Source organism: Hibiscus syriacus, unplaced genomic scaffold, assembly GCF_006381635.1.
Source record: "Hibiscus syriacus cultivar Baekdansim isolate YM2019G1 unplaced genomic scaffold, ASM638163v2 tig00001478_pilon, whole genome shotgun sequence".
NCBI classification, from domain to species: Eukaryota; Viridiplantae; Streptophyta; class Magnoliopsida; order Malvales; family Malvaceae; genus Hibiscus; species Hibiscus syriacus.
In genome coordinates this window covers 4,589,701-4,614,801 of record NW_024061874.1, presented here as the reverse complement: position 1 = coordinate 4,614,801, position 25,101 = coordinate 4,589,701, and the positions used below count along the sequence as shown (strand labels likewise).

The following is a 25,101-nucleotide window of genomic DNA, read 5'->3' as shown; positions in this document are numbered from 1 at the left end:
ATTATTAGGTTTTTCATATTGAAATTGATGATAAGTTTACTGGTGTTTTCAATAATAGATTAACCATTTCACTTAGATTGCTTATTAAATTCATTCGATTGCTGCCAATACTGCTAAACTGTTTAGTCTTTAACCCTGTGAAGTTAGTATTTGTCTTTGTTTTGTCTTTTGGTTGAAGTAATGCAATCCATTCAAGTTTCTTTCAATTTTAGTATTTGAAACCGAGAATGACTATCGCAATGCGATTCTGTCGTTGCGATTTTCATTTCGCGTTGCGATTCTTGCGTTGCGATAGTCAAATTCGCGTTGTGATAGTCATTTTCGTGTTGCGATTTTCATTTCGCGTTGCGATTCTTGCGCTGTGATAGTCAAATTCGCGTTGCGATAGTCATTTTCGTGTTGCGATTTTCATTTTCGTGTTGCGGTTTTAAGTTTCAGAAACTATTCTTCTTCTGCAAATTGAAACTTGAATGAATTGCATTACTTCAACCAAAAAACAAAGACAAATACTAAATTCACAGTGTTGCAAATTTAAGTTTGAAGAATAAACTACTACTCTTTATTTTTATTGTTCTTGTTATATCTTCACAGTGTAGTTTTTGGTATACCTAACTTGGTATGTTTATTATTTTTGAAGAACTTTTATTCGGCTCAATTGACCTTAAGAAATAAAGTAAGCTTGGCCAAAACAATTGCGTCGAAGCTTTCACCTGCACAAAGAAAAATATTTGAGGATACTTGCTTCGGGCCATGGCTGAAAGTACAACATCCGGGTGGAGATGCTATGTTGACCCATCTGTTTCTTCAAACCATGACTAGCGATCTACCAGAGACCATACAACGTCATGATGAAGAGATATGGTTTGATTTTCCACCGGCGTATACGTGTTTTGGGCGGGAGGAGTTTTGCTTAATCACCGGTCTACGCTTCGGACACGATGATGTAGATCGGTACACTAGACATATTACCCGCTTATCATGGTTTTCCCGGGTTTTTCCTGAGCTGTCGAATTTACACGTGGAAGACTTGACGAGATTATTGAATAAGAAAGATGGTTTTACTCGGATGGATGACGTCGATGTTGTCCGAGTATGCCTTCTAATACTTTTGCAACCCGACTTTTTAGGCAGAGAGGCCCGACAACCTATTCCTAATGATCTAATTAAATTGGTAGAGGACCTAAATGCATGGAACCTGTTTCCGTGGGGTTCGTATCTATGGAAAGCTACATGGAATAAGTTGTCGTCTGCCTTTGATGATCGGAAAAGTTTGCGTGGCGATGGTTCCAAATACACTTTGTCAGGCTTTATTTGGGCCTTGAAGGTAATAATTTTTATATAATGTTTCCAAAATTATAATTAATTCTTTAACAATTACTAATGTTTGTTATTATATTGTTTGTAGATTTGGATATTTGAGGCCTTTCCCGCCATGCAGACATATGCATTAAAAACTTCTAATGATATTCCTAGGGCTATTTCCTGGAAGAGGAAACGGTCCTTGCAGCAATGGGAAGATTTACTACCGTATACTACAATAAATAATGTAAGTTAACACAAATACTACCATATGTTTTTAAACAAGTTATTACTAGTACACGTTTAACTTTGTTTGAGCTTTTATATTGTTAGGAGGCCAACACTCCATTACAGAGGTTGACACCCACGGAAGCTGAGCTTGCCACTGATTAGTGGCAAGCTAGTAAGCGTTTTTTTGATGGCACTGATGATGAGCAGCCACCACTTCGAGAGCCATCACCTCACCCAGAGCCATCACCTGATCGACCCGAATATACACCTCCATAACGAGAGTCATCACCTATTCTGTCACATCATCGAGCCTCTTCTCCACCATCACCTCATGATAGGCGACCGGCAAAGATGTCACGACGTTTATCTCCCTGTTCTCCACCTCCACAGGATGAGTTAGGGGAGTTACGTAATGAGGTCAATGCCTTGCGTGAGGAGGTCGGTACTTTACGTGATGACAATGGTGCATGGTGTGTTGAGGTGTCTACTTTACGTGGTAAGGTAGCAGCTCTACGTGAGATTGTAGCATCGTTGCAGAACGAGGTTTATACTCTACGCAAAGAGGTAAGTTTAATATTTTTCATATTTAACTTGATGATAAATTTACTCGTAATTTCACTTAGATTGCTTAGTAAATTCATTCGGTTGCTGCCAATACTGTTTATTTTTAACCCTGTGAAGTTAGTATTTGTTTTTGGTTGTCTTTTGGTTGAAGTAATGCAATCCATTCAAGTTTCAATTTACAGAAGAAGAATAGTTTACTATCGCAATGCGAAAATGACTATCGCAACGAGAAAATCGCAACAACAAAATCGCAACGTGAAAATGACTATCGCAATGCGAAAATGACTATCGCAATGCGAATTTGACTATCGCAACGAAAGAATCGCAATGCGAAATGAAAATCGCATTTCGATTCTCTCGTTGCGATGGTCAAATTCGCATTGCGATAGTCATTTTCGCGTTGCGATAGTCATTTTCGCGCATTGCGATTCTCTCGTTGCGATAGTCAAATTCGCATTGCGATAGTCAAATTCGCATTGCGATAGTCATTTTCACGTTGCGATAGTCATTTTTGCGTTGCTAATTTTAAGTTTCAGATTTTATTCTTCTTCTGCAAATTGAAACTTGAATGAATTGCATTACTTCAACCAAAAGACAAATACTAACTTCACAGTGTTGAAAATTTAAGTTTCAAGAATAAACTACTACTTTTTATGTTGTCATTGAACCTGCATTAAACCTATATGTTATCCTTTTAAATGTTTAAATAAGTGCTTACTTCTGGAATGTTATCTGATGCATTTTATGAACAATGATATAATAATGACTTGGGAGAATACCGTGCAAGTTTGAAATATATTTGTCTTTGTTTTCACTGTTTAATATCATATCTGTTTATTTATTGATTTATGTATTAATTTATTTTTAGCGGCCCGCTAAGGTGGATGCTCTACGTCGGGTTTTTCTTGCAAGACGGAGTTCACGCATCAGACGGCGTGCACGTGTCATTACGTCTCCGTTCACCCCAATAGTGCGAAGAATTCGTAAGAAAAAGACCGACTCACCTATCATCATTCAAGAGGCCTCCCCTATCGTTCAAGAGGCCCCTATCATCCCTCAAGAGTCCCCTCCCACCGTTCAAGAGGCCACTGTCATCGTTGAAGAGGTCCCTCCCAACATTCTAGAGCCCGATTCACACAGCGTAATATATCGAATTATTGAGAAGCCCCCTCACGTGCCGGACATGATGGATGACTGTTGGCTTTCGTATAAGTTACCGGCCAGTACCATTCCGGCAGATGAAGTGGAGAGGAAACAACTACCGGAAACAATTCTGGATAATACCCTTTGGGCTAAGACCGCAGTTGATTTTTATCTACATGAGCAGAGCCAAGGGTGTTACGCTGACATATACAAACTCAACGATGATATGCATTTGTTGATTGAACGGTCTTGGTGGGGTGTATTATTAGGGGTTGAAGACAACGGCTATTTCGATGGGGAGGTAAGTCTTATATTTCTTCTTATATTTCAGTTTGATTAATTTTTTTAAAAATTTATGTAATTCACTAATATATGTCTTTTTTTGTAAAACAACATATTGATGCATGGGTGACACGTCTTCTAATTGTAAGGAAATTGAAGAAAAATATAAAAAAAACGTGATATACAATTATGTCGACGTCTTTTCACATAGTTCACTTGAAGAATCAACGACATGAATCATATGTGTTGGCTAATGGACAAGCTAAACTTTATCCTGCATGGTGGGAGGTCGATAAGGTTAGTATTTATTTGTTTAAATATTTTAAAGGTGTTCATAAATAAGTGCGCAATTTGAATTATTACATTTCGATGCAGATGTTTAATCATGTTTTGGAACGTACTCATTGGCCTCTCGTCGAGCTTCAGCTCCCATCCCTAAAGACAATAGTATATGACAACATGATAAATTACATATCATTGTCTGATTTGAGAGATATTATTAAGGGATGGAGCTCTCATTTGGCTAAATTCTTGGACGCAATTAATTATTGGACTAATTCTGGAAATAAGAAGCCAAAGAAGTTCAATGTTACAGTTATCAGAGACGAGACTGCGCCACAACAAACGAAGGAAGCCAGAGGGGATTGTGGTCCTCTCGTATGCATGTGCTTGGAGCGTTTGACGACAAGAAGTACACAGTTTCTACCTCCCACCGATTGAGATAGAGGTACAGTAGGCTTGTGGTTTCGGTATTTTATGGCTAGAGCGATATATGCGAGACGCTGCCTACCTGCATCCGCGTTATGAAAGTGTCCATAAACAATTTGTAAGTCAAATGCAAGTGTTGTTAAACATATATACTCTTTTTGGTTTGAAAATGTTTGGTTAAGTAGCTAGAATTCAATAATTTGTTGTTTGTAGGTTTTAGATGTGTAGAAAGTGTAGAATTCAATAATTAAATGCGTGAAATGGATGTATGGGTGCAAAAGTTGATTTAATAATTGATGAGGAAATAATTCTTATTATTATTATTTTGATTGTTTAATTGATTTGTAAAAGATGATTTGTAAATGTTGATTTGTTTAATTGATGTGTACATAATTATTATTTGTGCTTGTTTAATTGATTGAAATGTAATAGTTGATTTCAATCTGCATTATGTTGAATGCAAAACAGACTATCGCAACGCGGAAATGACTATCGCAACGAGAGAATCGCAATGCGAAATGAAAATCGCAACGAGATTTCGCGTTGCGATTTTCATTTTCGCATTGCGATTCTCTCGTTGCGATTTTCATTTCGCATTGCGATTCTCTCGTTGCGATAGTCATTTCTGCGTTGCGATAGTCATTTCCGTGTTGCGATAGTCATATTCGCGTTGCGATAGTCAAATGAATGTCTAATAAGTGATAACAACTGAACATATCATAGCAATGTTCAAACTCAAGTTACTAATACATGCCTAACTGAAAATGTTAAAAGTTCACACATAATATACACATAATACAACGTTTGCATTTAAAAATCACCTAAGTTAACAGTCCCAAAAAGTGAAGCCGGTTGTGATTGCGATTTTGATGAGGATCCATATTTTGGTAGAGGAAAAGATGATTGTGATGGCACTGGTGATCCATATGTCAACCTTGTATGACCACTTTCCTTGCACCGACTACATGTCGATCTCTTCTTCTCTTCACCCTTAGACGGTATACGATCGTGACTTTTTGGTCGGCCAGGTAGCCTTCTGTCCATGGCTGGTGGCAAAACTGTTTGTAAGTCATCTGGTATGTCCCACTCAGAAGGATGTGGAATAGGGTAGACAATCTCGACATAAGTCTGTCGATATACTTCTGTAGTGTAGCAATCCATAGCGTATGCGCTTGAATCATCTTGGTTTAGATGAAGAGCAACTTTTATAACATGGCCACACGGATAACCAAATGTTTGTCATTTCATACAACTACACGTCTTTGCATTTAGATCGACAAGCCCATTTAAGTTATTATCCAGTACTTCAAACAAAGTGTTTGAACATGGTTCAACTCTCCATGACGTTGACTTCACAACACGTTTCGTTATCTTTTTTTTTCAGTCCATGGTGTAACACGATGTTCCAATGTTCCTGTAAATTTAAATAAATAATACTTAGTAAAATATATGATAAGTTACGAATTTAAAGAAATAATACCTGCATGGTTTCTTTTCTTGTAGTACCACTGTTGAATAGAGGCTCGAAAAAACTCCATTAACATAGTAATGGGTAATTTCCGGGAATGACGACTTAGAGCGTTGATTGATTCTGCACTATTAGACGTCATGAAACCATATCTTGCTCCAAGTTGATGTACTCTTGACCATCTTTCAAACCCGACATCTTCTAGTGTTTGAGCACACTGAGGCAAAACACGTCTTAAACAGTTTATATGCTTATTAAAATCCACTTCCCGATAAGCTTTTACAGCCTTCCAGTATGTCCATTTATGATTTTTTATACCAGCATACCTTGATTTTAGATTTCTATACAAATGAACACCACAAAGTCCATGAAAGCATCTGGGAAACACCTTCTAATAGCATTGTCAATTAAGTTTGCCCTATCGGATATGATTGTCAGATTGCTAATATGACCTATGCAATCCCTAAGATGCCCCATAAACCTTGTCCATGAATCAGAGGTTTCAGATTTGCCAACCCCGTAAGCTATTGGCAGTATCCCATTGTTAGCATCCATGGCTACTGCTAATAAGTTTACTCCAAGGTATTGACCTTTTAAATGTGCTCCGTCAACTATAATAAATGGGCGCATGCAAGTAATAAACAAACGAATCTACAAAATCATATACACAAGAAATATAATCATTTAAATGTGAAATGCATGTAACTAATAAAAATGAGTCAAAAAAATTATATTGATTTACTAACCGCAGCACCAATGGCGATAAACAGCAACTCAAAGCGTCCATCTCTATCTGTTTTTATATAAGTTACCGACCCAGGATTTTTCAGCTTTAAATTGTGACAATAAGCCGGCAGTTGGGCAAACGATGCTTCTGGCGACCCCCTCAACAATTCCAAGGCATAACATTTGGCTCTCCAAGCTTGAGAATATGAGATACTAATCTTGAACCGAGCATTCATGTCAGTCATAATTTCATGTCCCCGATATACCCTGCCATTCAAAAACATTAACTCAGCCAGAAAACCACCCAACACCTTTTTGTTTGCCTGTCTATGGTGAGGAAAAATTTGGGTTCTTGAACATGTATGTTTATCAATAAAAATCCTAACTTGAAACATTTCGCAATCTTTTATCCTCTTTGCAATCATACGCCACGTACAGTTTTTGTCAATCATACACCTTGTTTCGAAACGATATTTGCTTGATTTGTTAACTTTTAGTTGATAGCCATCTTCCACACATTTCGTATACAAAGTTATCTTCAAGTCTTCCTTTGTATCAAAACAATCATCTTTCTTGATACGAATAATTTTTGTGTAATAATCAACTGCTATCTTTACCAACTCTTCTTCCGGTATCTGAAGTAATTCTGGCATATTCCAGTTATACTCCCGTGGTATTTTCTTCGGGGACTTTTCTTTGGGGATTTCTTCTTCTTCTTTTTCTTCTTCAGGGTTATATGAATTACATAATGGATGTTCAACATGTTCATTTACAGTCGTAACTTCCTCCTCATTATCATCAACAACATTTTCCTCGGCAACGGTTGTTTCATCATCAAAATTCGGGTATTGACCAATATCAAAATCATTACACACAGGGTCTGTTTCTTTTTCTGAAAAATCATCAAAATCTGAGTATTGACCAAGATCAAAGTTCGGGTATTGACCAAGATCAAATTTTGAATACTGACTAGTACTCACAATTTTTTCTGTTGGCTCATCATCGTCTAACTGATCAATACGAAAACCGGAATTTGGTGCTGAAAGTTGATTGGGATTTGGATTAGGGAAAGGTTGTGGGTTTTGAGATTGTGTTTGGTATTGGAAATGTGGTGAAACAATATTTGCTTGGTGATGAAATTGTGGTGGAATCATTAAATTTTGAGCACCATAAACTGGGGTTGAAAAACTTAGTTGATTACTACCCGCTACTGACCCAACTTCACTACTTCTAGGTTCAACAACATACAATGTAACATCATCACTTGAAACACTAATATAAGCAATGAATCATTCAACATCTTCATTGTCGGTTAACAAATAAACTTTACCATTTCTCTGATAAGATAGCCTAAATTCACTTAGGGGCTCTAAATTCAATTTATTTGCAACACGTAACATTAGAGTTTCATAAGTTAACTTTTTTAATGACAGTTTTAGTTGAAGATTCATGGGTAAAGGCATATATTGTAAAACACCATGAACATTCTCCCATGACCCTCCAAAACACAAATCTATCCAAACATGATCAACATTAGATGATTTCATTATTGTAAATTAATTTACTAAACAAACGAGCTGCAAAACTAAAACCTGTTGCCGGATGGGGAAAGATGTCATTGGATATAGGAACGGATGTCGCCGGAAAGAGTGATAGATGGAGATGGAATGAGTTGCGATTTAGGGATTTAGGTTATGAGTTGTTGCTGCTGTGTAGTTATATACCCAAAACATTTGTGTTGCGAAACTAAAACCTGTTGCGAATTCAGAAATCGAGTTGCGAATTTGAAATTCAGTATTGCGATAGTCAGAATCGCGTTGCGATAGTCAGAATCTCGTTGCGATAGTCATAATCTCGTTGCGATAGTCAGATTCGCGTTGCGATTTACGTATTCGCATTGCGATTTACGTATTCGCATTGCGATTTACGTATTCGCATTGCGATTTACGTATTCGCATTGCGATTTACGTATTCGCATTGCGATTTACGTATTCGCATTGCGGAATAGGAAAATCGCAACTCGAATTTGGAAAATTGTAATACGATAGTCAGAATCGCGTTGCGAATATGGAAATTGATTTGCGATACCGGAGATCGCGTTGCGAATTATCGATCGCATTGCGATTTAGTTGGTCATTTTGGCAAATCCAAAAAAAATTGGTTAAAATCGTATATTATAAGGCATTTTTTGTCACTGGAGTTATTTTCTCTTTTTAATTTACAAGTCGTATTAAAATTTTTTATATATAAATAAATAAATATGACATGTAAATTTAGCATTATTATTGAAATGTAAGATTATTTAATAATAATATATATGAATCTTAATATAAAATTTTTATTTTTTATTTTTAAATAAATTAATTATAATATTGGTAAAAAGAAATATATAAATATCAAATTGATAATTTAATTATAGGGTAAAGTACACAAATGATCCCATGATTATAGGATACTAATTTATTAAGTTCATCGATTATTAAAAGTTACAAATGGTCCTCCGATTATAGAGTGTTACTTTGTTGGGTCCCTCGACTATTAAAAGTTACAAAATGGTCAACTGACTGACTATTCATTTTTTTCAAACTCGTCATTTTCTGTTAAAAAATTGATGGTATTCTAAGCTAAACATTAACATGTTGACTTATATGATAAAATATGATCTTAAAATCTCAAATGACTATCATATCTCAGTCATCATGTTAACATCAAACTTAGACAACCACTAATTTTTTAATGGAAAATGACGAGTTTGGAATATAAAAAATATTCAGATGATCATTTTGTAACTTTTAATATTTGAATGACTTAATAAAGCATTCTATAGTCAAATGATAATTTTGTAACTTTTAATAGTCAAAGGATTTAATAAAGCAACACCCTATAATCAGAGGAATATTATATATTATACCCTTAATTATAATACGGAACTAAAAAGATATTAACCTATAATTGTATGCAACTGATTAATTACATATTTTGTGTTACACCAAACTAAGCTGAAAATATTTTTACTGCTTGATTTTTGTTGAGGTGGCACTACGAAAGAAAGAATTAAGTAATAAGCGGAGAAGGAACCAAAACTAAATATTGACAATGGTCGAAATATTAGAGTATTTAAAAAATATAAAGACTTATTAAGTATTTAAACTCAAAATTCAGCATGAACTAAGCAACCTCAGTGATTAAGCGATTGTTGTTATCCTTGAGGTCTTAAGTTCGAGCACTGCTTATGTGAGGTATGAGCATTCATTGTTAAATAGTTGAAAGTCTTTGTACATATATTACCTTGTATTCACCCTAAATTTATAAAAAGAAAAAAAACTCAAAATTCACTAGATAACACTTAATTTGTGTAATATTAAGATTTACAATGACCTAAATTGTTATTTGACCAAAAATTTTGAGAACTCGGAGTTATCCTTTATTAGTTCGGTCATACTTAATTAAATACTGTTAGACCAAAATTATATCAAATATACAAATTTCACAAGGGGCGAGGTCTCTTTGGGCCTCGCTATGCTCGCCCCCGGTAATTAGTAAGTTTTCATTTCCTTCCATATTTCACCACCCTGAATCATCCAAACAAGGAAACACATAAAAGATACAGGTTAATTTCTTGTGATAAATCATCAAATCTATACATCCTTCTACTCCCATTTTACATGTCTTTTTGTCCAAGGGGTAGAAGAGTTCAACTAGTCCATCGTAATCTTGGGTACTTCAGTTTGGTTATCTTAATAAGCTTAAAGAAATGAGAATCTTCCGATTCGGACTAGTTCTTGGTATCATCATTGGAGTAGGAATAGGTTTTGTTTCGGCCATGGCTGTAATGTGGTTCATTAGGTATCGAAGGAAGCGTCTCGATCGTTCCATTAATAAGGGGAAGGTTCTTCCTACAACCGAAAAGCTTCCGATCTGTGTTAGTGGATCACAATTGAGTGCAGTTTTCGGATTTGAACGTCGGTCGAGATTTCCCTAGAACATCCGAATGGAGTTACATGCCCCAATGATTGGAAGGGCTTAGGAGGAAGAGCGTGGAATCCGCATGTGGCATACCAAAGTACTCTTACAAGAAAGTTAATACCAATACTGTAACAAATACAATCGCTCCGGTTTTCTTTTCATTTATTTTCTTCTTTTCCCATACAACCTGGGTTCGAATGTTTTTGCAGACAGCCACAGAAAGCGACTAGTAATTTCACGACGACTATCGGTGAAGGAGCGTTTGGTCCCATCTCCAAAGCTCGAATGGAAACTGATGTTTCTGTTAAAGTGCTTGCTAATGATTCCAATAAGCAGGGGCAATGGAGTTCCTTACAGAGGTAATTATAGACTAAAAATGGTGACGGTCACGAAATGTGCTTTAAGGTCGATTTTTCCCCGGTTTCTCTAAGCCTTTAAGGAGAAAATAGAAGGCAGAGTTCGCAGGTATAAATATTTTGATGTTTTATTCCCAGGTTCTGTTGCTTGGAAGATTACACCATAGGAACCTGGTGAACCTGATGGGCTATAGTGCAGAAAGAGGACGACATATGCTTGTTTATGCTTACATAAGCAATGGAAGTCTTGCCTCCCATCTATATTGTAAGAAAGATACAGTAAATAGTTCATGTATTATCCTGCAATTTCAATAGTTTCAAGTCCTCAAACATTTTCATTGTGTTCGAATCGCAGCTGAAAATCATCAGACTTTGAGCAGGAATTTGAGGGTTCAGATAGCGCTCGATGTGGCAAGGGGTTTAGAGTATCTTCATTACGGGGTAAGTTCTGATTTCAGTTTGTCTCAGAACCTGCAAGACTAAAAGAGTTTAAGGTTTCCGGTTTATAGTTACTTAGCTTCACTTATAACAGGCTGTTCCTCCGGTCGTGCACCGTGACATCAAATCATCGTATATACTGTTGAATGGCTCCATGAAAGCCAGGATATGATTTCAGTTCTCTGTTGCTAGTTTATTTCCCCTATCTCTGAGGTTTAATATTTGCCAAATTGCGCAGGTGGCTGACTTTGGAATTTCGAGACAGGAGAATAGTGATCTGCATTCATCTGATGTGAAGAGAACTTTCGGATACATAGATCCCGAGTACATATCTACATTGGCGTTTACTCGGAAAAGCAATGTTTATAGTTTCAGTGTACTGCTGTTCGAGATAATAAGCGGCAACAATGCTGACTAGGGTCTCATGGAAATTGTAGAGTTTGTACGTCTAAACCATTCTAGCTTTTGCTTAAACTGATACTGTGCCTATCGCGTCCACATATGAAAAAGGCCTTTGACATTGAATAGGTGGCTATTGGTGCCGGAGACCATGAAGGGCGGGAACAGATTGCAGATCCTAGACTTGAAGTAAAATTTGATGTTCAACAACTGAATCACATGGCTGGTCTGGCTTATACTTGTGTAAATCCTGTCTCGAGAAAAAGGCCAACGACGAGGGAAATTGTGTTGGCACTGTCAGAGATTCATAAGCCGATGAAATCGGAAACCTACTGTGCTGTGGCAGCAGACACTACTTTTGAACTGGACTTGAAAGGGACTGCCGGTTATTCTTTAACTGAAAGATGAAAAGATGCATGCACATTTGGTAAAACTGGACCCATAAACAAAGTATCATGGTCATTGTTTCTTACACAAGAATTCTTCCAAATTTATTGCAATAATAGCATATAATCTTTTCATTTCCATTTAACTTCACACTCACAGCACAAACATGAGGCATCAAAAGTAAGTTGTAACAGTGTTTACTCGACAAACTACCACCAAGGAGTTGCGTCTCTAGAAATCTTCACCAGTTCAGAACAGAAAATAGGAAGACCTAAGAACTGAGTGGTTTTTCCCCAGGTTGCGTCCTCTACAGAAATCTTCACTAGTTCAGAACAGAAAATAGGAAGAACCAAGAACCGAGGAGTGGTTTTTCCCCAGGTTGCGTCCTCTGAGACACTCTAAATCCATTACCTGAGAGTGATCCACAAAGAGGTTCACCTGAAAGCTCAAAATCATGAATGCAAACGGTATACAACAAAAAGATCATTAGAAATTGCGAGGGAAACTTAATGAAAATCCAGTATACCCTTGGTCCATATTGCTTGACAAACCACTCGGAGGCTCTAGCATTTGAAGCTTCAAACATGGTCTTCTCGAGACCAAGACGGCCAATAACCTTTGCAATTATGTCTGCCCGTACAGAATCAGCATGTTTGCATAAATCTTCTGCATCAATCATAATCATGTCTGCACCAGCTTCTAAGCATCTTTCAGCCCTTCTGATCAATAGGTCCACATCTTCAACAAGTTCTGTAAATATAGGTAAAAAAATGCAAAATTCGAGCTCTTCAAAACTAATACAACTTAAAGAAGAATGATTGATGAAATGATAGAGAAGCACATGAAGAATTTGCATCTCTCAATTAACCTTAACAATCTTGATAAAAATTGCTCATCCAAAGAAATTTCAAGACAAAACAATCATAGCAGCAAGAGGACATGACATTCCATATTCAATGGTTCCACTCTAACCAGTACTAAAGCTGAACATTATTGCCATGACATCTTCATATACCCAAAATAAAGGGTCAAAGAGATGGAAATCAATAAAAAAGAGTATGATTAGCTACCAAATTCAACTCCCCTGAATAAATTCAAAGTCCTCATCACAAATGGGGATCATTAAACACAAAAGCAATTAGAGGAATGATCTCATACCAGTTGATCTAGGAGGAGGAGGAGGAACATAGGCCCCAAATGCTCTATTTCCACCAGTGGGAATATCAGACTCGTTGAACTTGACAGCAAACTGAGGCTTGGCTTTTAGGCCACCACTTTTAATCAATCTCACATATCTCAACAGAGTATCTTCAGGAACTTCAAGTGATGGCACATTCAACTCGATTGTATCAAACCCCATTTGTTTACACTCCTTTTAAACATTAAACAATATCAGAAAGGAAAGCAATTCACATCATCTTTAAACGCTGACCATAATCAGAAAGCAACAAAATTTTCATGTGGGTATAAAGTAGAAACTCAGTTGTATGACTGTACCTCAACAAAATCATTAAAAGCTGAAGGACCTTTACGAATCATATGTTCAGCCCAATCACCAGTACTAACATAAACATCATGCTGGTGAGCCATGTCAATCACTTGTTTCAGAAATGATTTCGGCATCAAGCTATGAGAACCACCAGAGAATTTCAACCCATCTACAAATTGACCCATTGACTCAAATATCTCCTGATAAAAGAATCAATTTTTAGCAAACAAAGAGGTCGATCAAAACATAAAAAACAACTCATCGAATTTCCATACCTGGAGGACGTTCTGGGTCAAGAGAGTGTGATTGGGTCCCCTCATTTCCGTGACCCCAAACCGGCGAGGCTTCTCGGGTCGATCCTCGTCTTCCTCGAACTTCTTCCATTTGTAATACAGCGACATTTTTTTCACCCTCTCTTTTCTAAGTTTCTGGGAAAGGAAATGAGAGAGTTCCCAGGATTTTATCTCCCAACATAAGCATTTGTAGATAGTTTTTATTTGGAATTTGATAAAATGTGAAGATTTGAGTTGGTTCTAGAGAAAAGTTTCTCCCATGATCGAGACCCACCGAACACCTGTACTTTTCGTGTAATATTATATATTTTCCCTCTAATTGGATAAGGCTTGAGTTTTCTTGTAAGAAAATGAAAATTTATGTTTGTGTTAGTTGGTTGGGCTTTCGCTTGTTTGCTCATAAAGAAAAATCAAATGGGCTCATAAAAAGGTAGAGAGTAAAATTCGATTCAATTAAAAAATTATTAATTTTTATTCAATTTGAAATAAAAAAATTAAAATCAGTTTAATTTGATTTATAGTTTTTTTATAAATTTGGCTTAACTTTAATTTTTTTTAAATAAAGTGTGACTGTGTGAGTAAAACTTGTGCAACTCAAATCTTTTAATAATTAGTTGATTGATTTTAAGATTCAAATCGAGTCATTTTGTATGATATATGTGCATATGGGAAAATATTAAGAAATATATATGCATATCATATCTAGTTATAAAAAACCGTTTAAATTAAAATCAATTAATACAGTGATATCATAAATATTTATAATTAAATTTAAACAGAAACTCGAATAATTCAATTCAACTCGAATTTCATAAACAAGGCTCAAATTTTTAAAAAAAAATTACATTATAAAATAAGATCCATCAACTCGAATACATGACTTGTCTCGAATCATTGTTGTAAAGCACGTCATTCTTCCGTTAAAGTTAGTTCCAGGCTACCAGCAAAGGTTATGATGCATGCCATTTAATGTTTGATTCATCAGCTAAAGAAATATGAAATTTGGGTACCATTAGCTGTTGAAACCTTAAGCCAAGACCTAAAACAGATCTCAGGCATTGATCAATGTTTCTAAAATTCTACTTTTCTTGTCATCCATGGAAGGAATATGAATTTAAAAAGGAAAGGAAAGAATAAAGGAAAAATGTACGAGCAAAAATAAGCTTTTTTTAATCCAAAACTATACCACTTTCGTATTTGTTACTAATCTGCATTCCTGTTCCCTACTTTATTCGTATTCTCCTCTTCATTTACACTGCAACTTGCCCTTATAAAGGGTCTGCAACCCTATTCATTTTTGTTCCATGCTAGATTATTATGGTAAACGTGGCAAGAAACTATGGGTTTCTGGTTTGTATACTGATCATGGCTTTGGACATTACTGCTGGGGTACTTGGCATCGAGGCTGAAATAGCTGAAAATAAGGTATGCCTTAGAGGCTTATCATGTAAATAGAATTGTGTCCTTCATTTTCTTTCTTTTTTTGGATGATCCTTTGGTTCTTTGGTAAACAGGTGAAGCATTTGAGGATGTGGATTTTTGAGTGCAGAGACCCCAGTTTGCAGGCTTACAAGCTCGGACTCGCGGCATCGGTACTTCTCGGCCTCGCCCATGTTGTTGGGAACTTGCTCGGTGGTTGCGTGTGCGTTTGGACGAAGGAGGACTTGGACAAAGCATCTGCTAATAAACAATTAGCCGTCAGTTCCCTCATCTTCTCATGGTATATATGTAATTCTTTTCCAAGTTTTTTTGTGTATTTAGAGATTTTTGGAAGTTATGCAATGTGCCATAACTTTTTCTTGATCGCGTCTTGCTGTATCGTATTTGTACTCGGTATTTTCGATACAAATGAAGATTTCGAACAACATAAGTCTCTTGTTATGTCCCTCTGTGTGCAGGATAACATTAGCAGTTGGATTCACAATGCTGATCATAGGGGCACTGTCAAACTCGAAGTCAAGGAAATCATGCGGCATATCCCATCATCATCTTTTATCGATAGGAGGAATTCTATGTTTCATTCATGGACTTTTCACTGTGGCTTACTACGTATCAGCCACCGCGGAAGCCCGAGAAGATCGATCAAATAGATCTCGAGCCGCCGCCACCACCAATGCAGCCTAACTTGCCTTTCCTTACTTCTCCAAGCTTTGTAACAAAGCCAATACTACATTCTTTTTCAATCATCTGTATTGATATTTTGGACGTAACCATGTTAATGGCTGGTTTTTTTTCTCCTTTTCTTGTTAATTAAATCGAAATCTTTCGGGTGAGCAAAGTAGTTGCAGAAAACTGAGAATGTGTCTCTACAAACGATAAACAATGCTTACATCAAAATACAACAATTTGTGTTTAGCCAAGCTTGGCAATGACATCGTTCAAAGCTGATGCAGTCTCAGCATAGTACTTCTCTGCTTCGGGTGTGCTCTTGATCTTGGCTGCATGGTCAAGCTATACCAAAAACAAAACCGATATCAGAAATCATTCATGATAAGCTATAACATTTAGTTGAATAACACGGATCGGTCCGTAAAAACATCGAAACTTACTCCGTCAATGGTGTTGAAGAGCTTCTTTGTGAGTTCATTGAGAGACTTCTTCTCATCTTTGGGCTTGGAGGAGATAACGGTTTTAAGGTCGTAGCGGAGATACTCGGCCTTGAGCCGAAGATCGTTCATGACATAGGGCCATGCCTTTTTGTCAATCAAGCTCTTGACACCAAGAATGTCCTTGGCTGATTCCTTTGCCCTCTGAGCTGCCTGAGCAGGAGTGAGTGGTTGGATGAAGAACCGATCTTTGTACGCCAAATCGAGGTCTCTCGGCTCATCGGAATTCAGAGTTCCGGCTGCCGACCTCACATATACAATGAATCTATTTTAGATCTCATTAATCACCTAGAAGACTAGAACAGCTTATGGTAAAAATCTCGTCATTTTCATGCTTGGTTTATGTATTTTTTAGGTTAATTTCATTATATATTCTTATACTATGACCTGGATTTTAAATTGATAGCAAACTTTAAATTGTTCAAGTTGAGTCCTCAAATATCAAATCTTATTGATCAAGTCCTTATATTTACCTAATCAATAGGTTGGACATTAGACTCAGACTCAAATGAGATATAAAACATATCTAAAGCATATAGATCAAATTATAAACAATTGTTTATAGTTCGGTTTAGTCCCTATTAGCCTTTTAAATTATTGGAAAAAAATGCATTTTAGTCCCTCCAAGTTGTTCATGACATGAGTTAGATGTACATGTTTACAGTTTGATACATGTATGTTAAATATATTCCATTTCAAATCCAAACTAACATGCAATGTCTAAATGATATAATACTGATGCTTTGAGAATTCACTAAGAACCTTTTGAAGTAAAGACTAATTTAAATTCTAAATGATAATTCGATGACTCTTGGTGCAATTATCCATTTTTTAAAACCATCACAAATCAAGTAAAGTGTTCATTTAACCATCAAAAGATGTGCATGAATTGGAAGGATAATCGAGGACTTACGCAATCCACCAGAGGGTGGGGGAGGAGGGCCAACCTTGATGCTTCGAGCATCTGCAAGCACAGCTTGAACAAAGGAGCCAGTTGCCAAACCAGCAGCAACAAGACCCAGCATGGCTCTTCGTCCAGTTTCAGTCTCGGCAGGTGCCTGTTGGGCTCTGACGGTGAAACCAGGCCTAGCCACAGCCACTCGGTTGTTACCAGCAGTGTTCAACCGGGTACGGCCACCGTGATGGAGGCTGCCTTCGAGCACAACCTGTGAGGAGCCACGTAAACCAGCCATCGATGCCATTGCTTGTGCCATGTAAGCAACCAAATGATTTTCAACAACACTAGAGGTAAGTAGAAATGTGGGATTATGTTGTTTAGTGATGGTTTATGTGATTAGATTGGTTTGGGACACACACGCACACACCTTATCTGCTATCTTGTACCTTGGATAAGTTAGATATGGTCCGAACCAATTGTTGCGAGACACGTGGCTGACGATGGTATTGTCATTGGGTAATTTGGATTGGATTTCATAAGACCTGGTTTATGTTATGCCACGTGGATTACCCAATATTTCGACTTTGAATGTCCACTTCAACTATTGTCACTGGTGGTTCAACTCCTTGATCCACTTTAACATCAATATTCAAATATGAAACAACTAATTCATATGCTTTATTTCTAAAATAGAATGTATTTTATATTATAAGTTAAACAAAACTAAAATTTAATTCCATTGAACTAATCATAATTATTTAATTTATAAACTATCAACACCTAAATATTATGACCTGAATCAATTTTTTATATTTTTTTCAATTTTTTATTCGACCGCAAATATTGATGGCAATTTGACATAAACCGATAGATTTTAATTAGGCCCAATTTGAAAAGGTCATTTAAAAAAAATGAATTGAGTTCAAGTCAAGTTCAAAATTAGGTTAAAAAATCTATGATCCAAGCTTAGCTAAAATGATAATATAACTTTCATATACATACATATATATATATATAACTGTTAGAATAATTTTTTCAATTAAATCCTTATTTTATCAAATAAAAGTAAAAATAAAAAATATGTTTACACCTAACTTGATAAAAGTTTTCATCTTAAAAATTTGAATCGAAGAGAGTATTAATTTTTAGGGTAAAATATATAAATGGTCACTGAACTTTTTAGATAGTTGCATTTAGTCCCCAACTTTTAAACCTTACAATACAGTCACCAAACATTTAGTTCATTTGCAATATGATCTCCGACGTAACGGTCGTTTCACTAATGTTAGAGTAAATTATATAAATGGTCACTGAAATTTTCAGGCGCTTGCATTTAGGTCCCCCACCTTTTAAAACTTACAACATAGTAATTAATTACATTCTAAACCCTAAATTCCAAAATACTTCAATTATATTCTAAATCTCAAATTCCAAAATACTTCAATTACATACCCAACCCCAAATTCAAAACCCATTCTCAAAATCTGCCATAACAAACTGAACTTAAAGCTGCAACCTTAAACCCTCAAAATATAACCCTAAATACTAAATTTCTCTACCAATTAACCCAACATAATCAACAACATTTAGTTCATTTTGGGTCCATAACAATAAGTGATTATGTTGGGTTTAGGATTTAAAAGTTGGATTTAACCAACTATAAGTGAACAATACTCAATTCGATTCGAAAAAATTATTTTTCAACTTGAATTGATTCAAAAAATTTGATACAACTTGACTTTGAGTTGTAATTTCATAAACTCAACTTAAAAAAAATTCAAGTTAAAATCGAGTTGTAAAATACAACTCGAATATCTCAAAATTTTTAGTAATTAGTGGATTAATTTTTAAGTTTGAGTCAAGTCTATTGACTCTGTATGATATATGTATATCACATATGGAAAAAATATGAAGAAATATATGTATTGTATATTGTTAAAATAATATTTAAATTAGAATCAAATAATATTATAGTATTATAAATATTTATAATTAAATTTAAACAGAAACTCAAAAATTCAATTCAATTCGACTTGATTTAAATTTTATAAACTCAAATTGAAAAATTTTCGAGTAAACTATTTTATATATTGAACTGAATTAGAATCAAATAATATTATAATATGATAAATATTATAATTAAATTTAAACAGAAACTCGAAAATTCAATTCAATTCAACTTGATTTAAATTTTATAAACTCAAATCGAAAAAATTTCGAGTCAACTATTTTATAAACTGAATCGAGTATTTAGGTCCAACATAACCCTAAACCCAACATAATCACTTATTATTCAGTTATAGTTGGTTAAATTTTTTCGAAACAATTATATTTTGAGGGTTTAGGGTTACTGCTTCATATTTAGTTTGTTATGTCAGATTTTGAAAATGAATTATGAATTTGGGATTGAGCATGTAATTGAAGTATTTTGGAATTTGAGATTTAGAATATAATTGAAGCATTTCAGATTTTGGGTTTAGAATGTAATTGACGACTATGTTGCAAGTTTTAAAAGTTGGGGGACCTAAATGCAAGTGCCTAAAAATTTCAGTGACCATTTATATAATTTACCCTAACGGTAGTGAAACGGCCGTTACGTCGGGGGCCATATTGCAAATGAACTAAATATTTGGTGACTATATTATAAGTTTTTAAAGTTAGAGGATCTAAATACAAGTATCTGAAAAGTTTAGTGACCATTTATATACTTTACTCTAATTTTTAAGTTAAAAATTATCAAAAACTTAATCTGTTAACATTGGTCAATAAGCCCATACTTGAATGAAGCGGGAAAAAACCCGGCCCAAATTACTCCCAAAAGCAAGTAGTTATTTTTTATTTCATAGGAATCCCGCCAGATCTAATTTCAAATCAATTCAAAAATAGAGGCTCCTCCCCAATTTCTCAGCGCTCTATGTCTTCATTTCCTTATCCAAATCCCTAACGTTCCAATTAGATCCCAAATTTCAAAATCTACAACAAAAATCAAATCGACCTTCAACTCCACATTTCTACGGCCCAGATTCAATCCTGCCCGATTCCGACTACCCCTTGGCAGCAAAACTTCAACTGAGTTTCAACTATGGCTTTCCGCAATCAGAATCGACCTCCTCGCAGCCCTTCAACTGTAAATGAATTGTAGCTTTTTCCTTTTAATTCCTTTTTTAATGTTTCGATTTTTTAATGACTTTTTATTAAAAAAAATCAGAGGAAGGAGCCTGGAGATGATAATCCATTAGATAAACGGAGAAGACTAGGAGCAATGGGAAGAGGAGCAGGAGCTATAGGAACCGGTCGAACACGACAGCCCTTTTCTTCTGTTAACAACTGCCCCGAGGTTACTGCAGCCGTCGCTGCCCCTGAGGAATGTCCGAATCATGAATTCACCAAAGAAGAAGTGGAAGCGATATTGAACGAGAAGCCGAAAGCAAAAAAGTTTGATCTCAAGGTAAAACCATAGTTTTTATTATTTTACTTTATATTTAAACTTTTGTTGTTGATTTCCTGTTAATTGTTTCTGTCCGTTATTATATGGTTTACTGTAGGCTAAATACGAACATGCAGCGGATCACAATAAAAGGCTTAAGCTTTGTGTGAAGTGGTTTCAACAATGTGATGAGCATCATGTACTGGAAGCAGATACGCTTAAGAATTCATTGAAATCTGCTGTGAAAAGATGCACTGATATAGGTAATTGGATTGCTTCTAAGGTTAATTAGAGTTACTGCTTGTTTTAGTTTATTAACTTTTGGTTCTACAGAGTTGGAGAAGAAAAACAAAGAGGAAGAACTGAATTCTATTATTTCTAAATTAAGGGACAACAATACATCTCTACAGGAGAAACTTTCCAAGGAAGTGTCAGAAAAGCTGGTAAGATACTAAACTCTTAAACCAATCTTGAATATATGTTTCTCTTTAATGTTTTATTTACATGCTTCTTTTAAAAAACAAGGATGCCATTGAACGCCATAAAAGTGAAAATGATGCTAGGCTTGCTTCTGAAAAGTTGGTTGCTTCACTGGAAGAAGAGCTTGAAAGAGCTCAGCAGGATATAGCAACTGCTAATGAAAGGGTAATGCATGAATATCTATTATATATTTGCTTTTTCCTCTTTCTTTCTAGAATTGATGCTATTATTATTGATAGTGTTTAATTTTCAAGCTGAACTTTGTTGAATTTTGCAGGCTGCCTCCCTTGACAATACACACAAGCGATCACAAGAATATATCCTGAGTCTTCAACAATACAATTCTAAATTAATCAATGACCTTGAAACAGTTAGTGAGTCACTCAAACGAGTAGAAAAGGAGAAACTGACAATAGTAGAGAACCTTAGCACTTTAAGGGGCCATTGTAGTTCATTGCAAGAACAATTGACCTCGTCAAGAGTAAGCTTTTATACCAGCCTAGTTTCTATTAGCTTATTAAGTTATTTCTTTTGCCTTTTCCCCTTCCATATTCCATTTCAAGTGTTTAAATGGATTTTGGAGAACTCCCTTTGTTGTGGTTCGGCTTTTTATCTTTCAATTCAAGTTTACAGTTGAGACCCATTTTTTCATAATAACTGATTCTAAACTAATAAGTAATTTAATCTTACATGTAATTTTTCTGTTTTTCTTCTCAACTTAAGAATGCGACCTGAACTATTTTATAGCTGGTTTGCTATAAACTTATTGATACCTATTCATTGCATTCTTTTATCATTGAGGTCTGTATATATATCAGAAAACTGTTCAATATATTTTAGGTCTTATTCTCCTCAGGTTTCACAAGATGATGCTGTCAAGAAAAAGGAAACAATATTAAATGAAGCCAAATGCTTGCGAGGGGAACTGCAGCAAGTAAGGGATGATCGTGACCGACAAATGTCACAAGTGCAAGCACAATCTGTTGAAATTGAGAAGCACAAAGAAATTACCGGAAGCTCATTAGCAGAATTAAATAACTTGAAAACGAAATCGAAATCATTGGAGGTAGGTTGGTTTTGTTTCTCGTAAGTGGTAAAATGCTTTTTTGTGAAGCTTAGTTACATACTAGTTTCTTTCGTTAGGATATATGCTCTTCTCAGAGAGAGCAAATAAAGATACTGGAGCTAGAGTTGGCTGCCGCAAATGAGAAACTAAAGGTACCAATTGCTTGAAATTAGGCAGGATTGCTTGTGCATTATCTTGTTTTTGCAAAAATAGCATAAATGTAGTTCCTGATATTATAACTTGTTCTATTTTTACTATATTTTAGATGACTGATTTGTCGGCTTCAGAAACAAGAATGGAATATTTAGAAAAGAAAAGAATGGTGGACGAACTACAAGATCGGTTGGCAGATATGGAATATAAACTTACGGATGGAGAGAATTTGAGGAAAAAGTTGCACAATACTATTTTGGTATTACTGCTTCATCATCACCTTTATCTGCTATTTATATTTTTGGAATGATGTTAAATTATCTTTATTTGTAGGAACTGAAAGGGAACATCCGTGTTTTTTGTCGGGTGCGTCCTCTGTTGCCGAATGATGGTGCTACAACAGAAGGTGTAATTGTCTCTTATCCTACATCAACAGAGTCTCTCGGTCGTGGAATTGACTTGAAACAAAGTGGTATGAACATCTATGTTCTTTCTTTGTTATTCATTTTTTTTGTTGAAGATCAAAGGCTTTATTCTTTTTTCTCACCGGCAGGACAAAAGTATCCTTTCACATTTGACAAGGTTTTCAATCATGAGGCTTCACAGCAAGATGTTTTTGTGGAGATATCCCAATTGGTACAGAGTGCGCTTGATGGATATAAGGTGATTTAACTATTTTATGCCCTTTCTCTCTTTTTTGCAAACTTAAAGTTGTTTATAATTCTAGAAATGTAGTATATGGCGTATAAAGATTCTTGTATCTCAAAATTGAGGAAGATTTGTGTTTAAGTTAATTGATTTCTTTTGTATTTGACATTACTTCATTGAAGTTGAATTATTCAATGTTTATGGTGTCAGTCGAGTTATAGAATTATTAGTACCAGTCTATGATTGCTATATGATATTCATTGAAATATGCATTCATAGATTGCTGGTGGTTTATTTTTTGGCAGGTTTGTATATTTGCTTATGGACAGACAGGTTCAGGTAAGACATATACCATGATGGGAAGGCCAGAAGTCCTGGAACAGAAAGGTTTGATACCGCGCTCATTAGAGCAGATATTTCAAAGTAGTCAGACCCTGAAAGCACAGGGATGGAAATTCAAAATGCAGGTAATTTATTTTGAACTTGATTTCAACTTATTATATTGGTTAATCATGGTTTTTACCACACTTTTTCTAATATTTTCTTAGGCTTCAATGTTGGAAATATATAATGAAACCATCCGAGATCTGTTATCAAATAATCGATCATTTAGTTCAGATCCAACACGCCCCGAAAATGCGGTTTCCGGAAAGCAATACACAATTAAACATGATGCAAACGGTAATACATATGTCAGTGACTTGACCATTGTTGATGTTAGCAGCATAACTGAGGTTTCCTCACTTTTACGGCAGGCTGCTCAAAGCAGGTAAAATTGCTTAAGAGTCTTAATGTTTTTGTCATAATATGTTATAGTGTATCTCTTGCATTAAGCCTACCTTGTTTGAATATGTTTCAACAATGTCATGTTGGAGTTGAATTGTCTCCCAAAATGATTTTCTATGGAAAGATTAGTTTCTTTTAAAAGATAGAATGTTATTAACCATCAAGAATACAGTTGTCTAATGTTGGTGCCAACTGCCAAATATAACAAAACAGTTCTGATTTAATATGCAATAGAACTAAAGTTGTCTAATTATACAGTTGCCAAGAACAAATGTGTCTCTGATATACTATGCAATGCCTCTTGAGTTTTGTTCAAAATGACCATGCAAAAGAGCAGTTCTGATGTTCAAGGGGCCACCCTTTTCTTCTTTGCAGGTCTGTGGGCAGGACTCAAATGAATGAACAATCATCAAGAAGTCACATGGTTTTCACATTAAGGATATCGGGAACAAATGAGGTAAATATCCTTTCATTTGAGTGCTTTTATGTCATTTTGAATCTATGGATAAAAGCCCTCTTCTTTCTGTTATACTGAAGTTTCTTTCTTTGTTCTTTCAGAGCACCGAACAACAAGTGCAGGGAGTCTTGAACCTTATCGATCTCGCAGGAAGTGAGCGACTTTCGAGGAGTGGTGCTACTGGAGATAGATTGAAGGAGACTCAGGTGTTCAACGTACCACAAGATTTGTCTATTTCATAAATTATTCTTTGAATGCATAATCCTTATTCCTAATCTATTTCCTTGAAATCAGGCCATTAACAAAAGCTTGTCATGTTTGAGTGATGTCATTTTCGCCTTGGCAAAGAAGGATGATCATGTGCCTTTTAGGAATTCCAAGCTGACATATCTTCTCCAGGTAAAATACTCTCGAAGAGTCTCATTACTTTAATTTGATGCATGTTTTCTCACCTTTAAAATTCATTTTTCCATTGATAAACAAACAGCCCTGTCTCGGTGGAGATTCAAAGACTCTTATGTTCGTGAACGTGTCACCGGATCCTACTTCAATAGGAGAGTCATTGTGCTCTCTCCGCTTTGCTGCTAGGGTGAACGCATGCGAAATTGGAGTTCCCCGTCGCCAGATGACCTTGCAGCCTACCGATTCTCAACTGAGCTGTGGTTGAACTTGGCGTTTTATCGCAATTTTTTTGTAATATCGAGTAACCAATTTAGTAATAGAAAGATCATGATTTGTAATGAAATGGCTTGGGGTTTGTATCATCATCCGTAGAGGCTATGCTTTAGCTTACTGTTACTAATATGTATTCTTAGATTTTTATGTGGTGTT

The 25,101-nt window shown here is 35.6% G+C and overlaps 3 protein-coding genes and 2 pseudogenes across 5 annotated transcripts; 3 read left to right on the top strand and 2 right to left on the bottom strand.

Moving 5' to 3' along the window:
- Positions 1-10,161: 10,161 nt before the first annotated feature.
- Positions 10,162-11,988, top strand: LOC120127574 (annotated as a pseudogene).
- A 64-nt stretch (positions 11,989-12,052) lies between these two features.
- Positions 12,053-14,004, bottom strand: LOC120127585 (protein HEAT-STRESS-ASSOCIATED 32-like). 3 transcript variants are annotated; one of them, XM_039145460.1, is made up of 6 exons: positions 13,732-14,004; positions 13,465-13,656; positions 13,126-13,339; positions 12,494-12,717; positions 12,307-12,405; positions 12,053-12,228 (listed from the first exon to the last, which is right to left on the bottom strand). In XM_039145460.1, exons 1-6 carry the CDS (start codon positions 13,855-13,857, stop codon positions 12,217-12,219), a joined length of 867 nt encoding a protein of 288 aa, XP_039001391.1. In that variant the 5' UTR covers positions 13,858-14,004; the 3' UTR covers positions 12,053-12,216. The 3 variants fall into 3 exon arrangements, with proteins under 3 accessions (XP_039001391.1, XP_039001382.1, XP_039001375.1); XM_039145451.1 differs by having other exon boundaries at positions 12,053-12,198; positions 12,279-12,405; positions 13,732-13,988; XM_039145444.1 differs by having other exon boundaries at positions 12,053-12,405; positions 13,732-13,988.
- A 1,060-nt stretch (positions 14,005-15,064) lies between these two features.
- On the top strand, positions 15,065-15,932 carry LOC120127562. Its single transcript, XM_039145432.1, has 3 exons — positions 15,065-15,174; positions 15,264-15,469; positions 15,648-15,932. The coding sequence occupies exons 1-3, from the start codon at positions 15,067-15,069 to the stop codon at positions 15,871-15,873; spliced, it is 540 nt and encodes a 179-aa protein (XP_039001363.1). The 5' UTR covers positions 15,065-15,066; the 3' UTR covers positions 15,874-15,932.
- Positions 15,933-16,035: 103 nt separating this feature from the next.
- LOC120127552 (oxygen-evolving enhancer protein 3, chloroplastic-like) lies at positions 16,036-17,647 on the bottom strand. Its single transcript, XM_039145424.1, has 3 exons — positions 17,269-17,647; positions 16,299-16,594; positions 16,036-16,200 (listed from the first exon to the last, which is right to left on the bottom strand). Exons 1-3 carry the CDS (start codon positions 17,567-17,569, stop codon positions 16,102-16,104), a joined length of 696 nt encoding a protein of 231 aa, XP_039001355.1. The 5' UTR covers positions 17,570-17,647; the 3' UTR covers positions 16,036-16,101.
- A 2,478-nt stretch (positions 17,648-20,125) lies between these two features.
- Positions 20,126-25,081, top strand: LOC120127015 (annotated as a pseudogene).
- Positions 25,082-25,101: the final 20 nt, after the last annotated feature.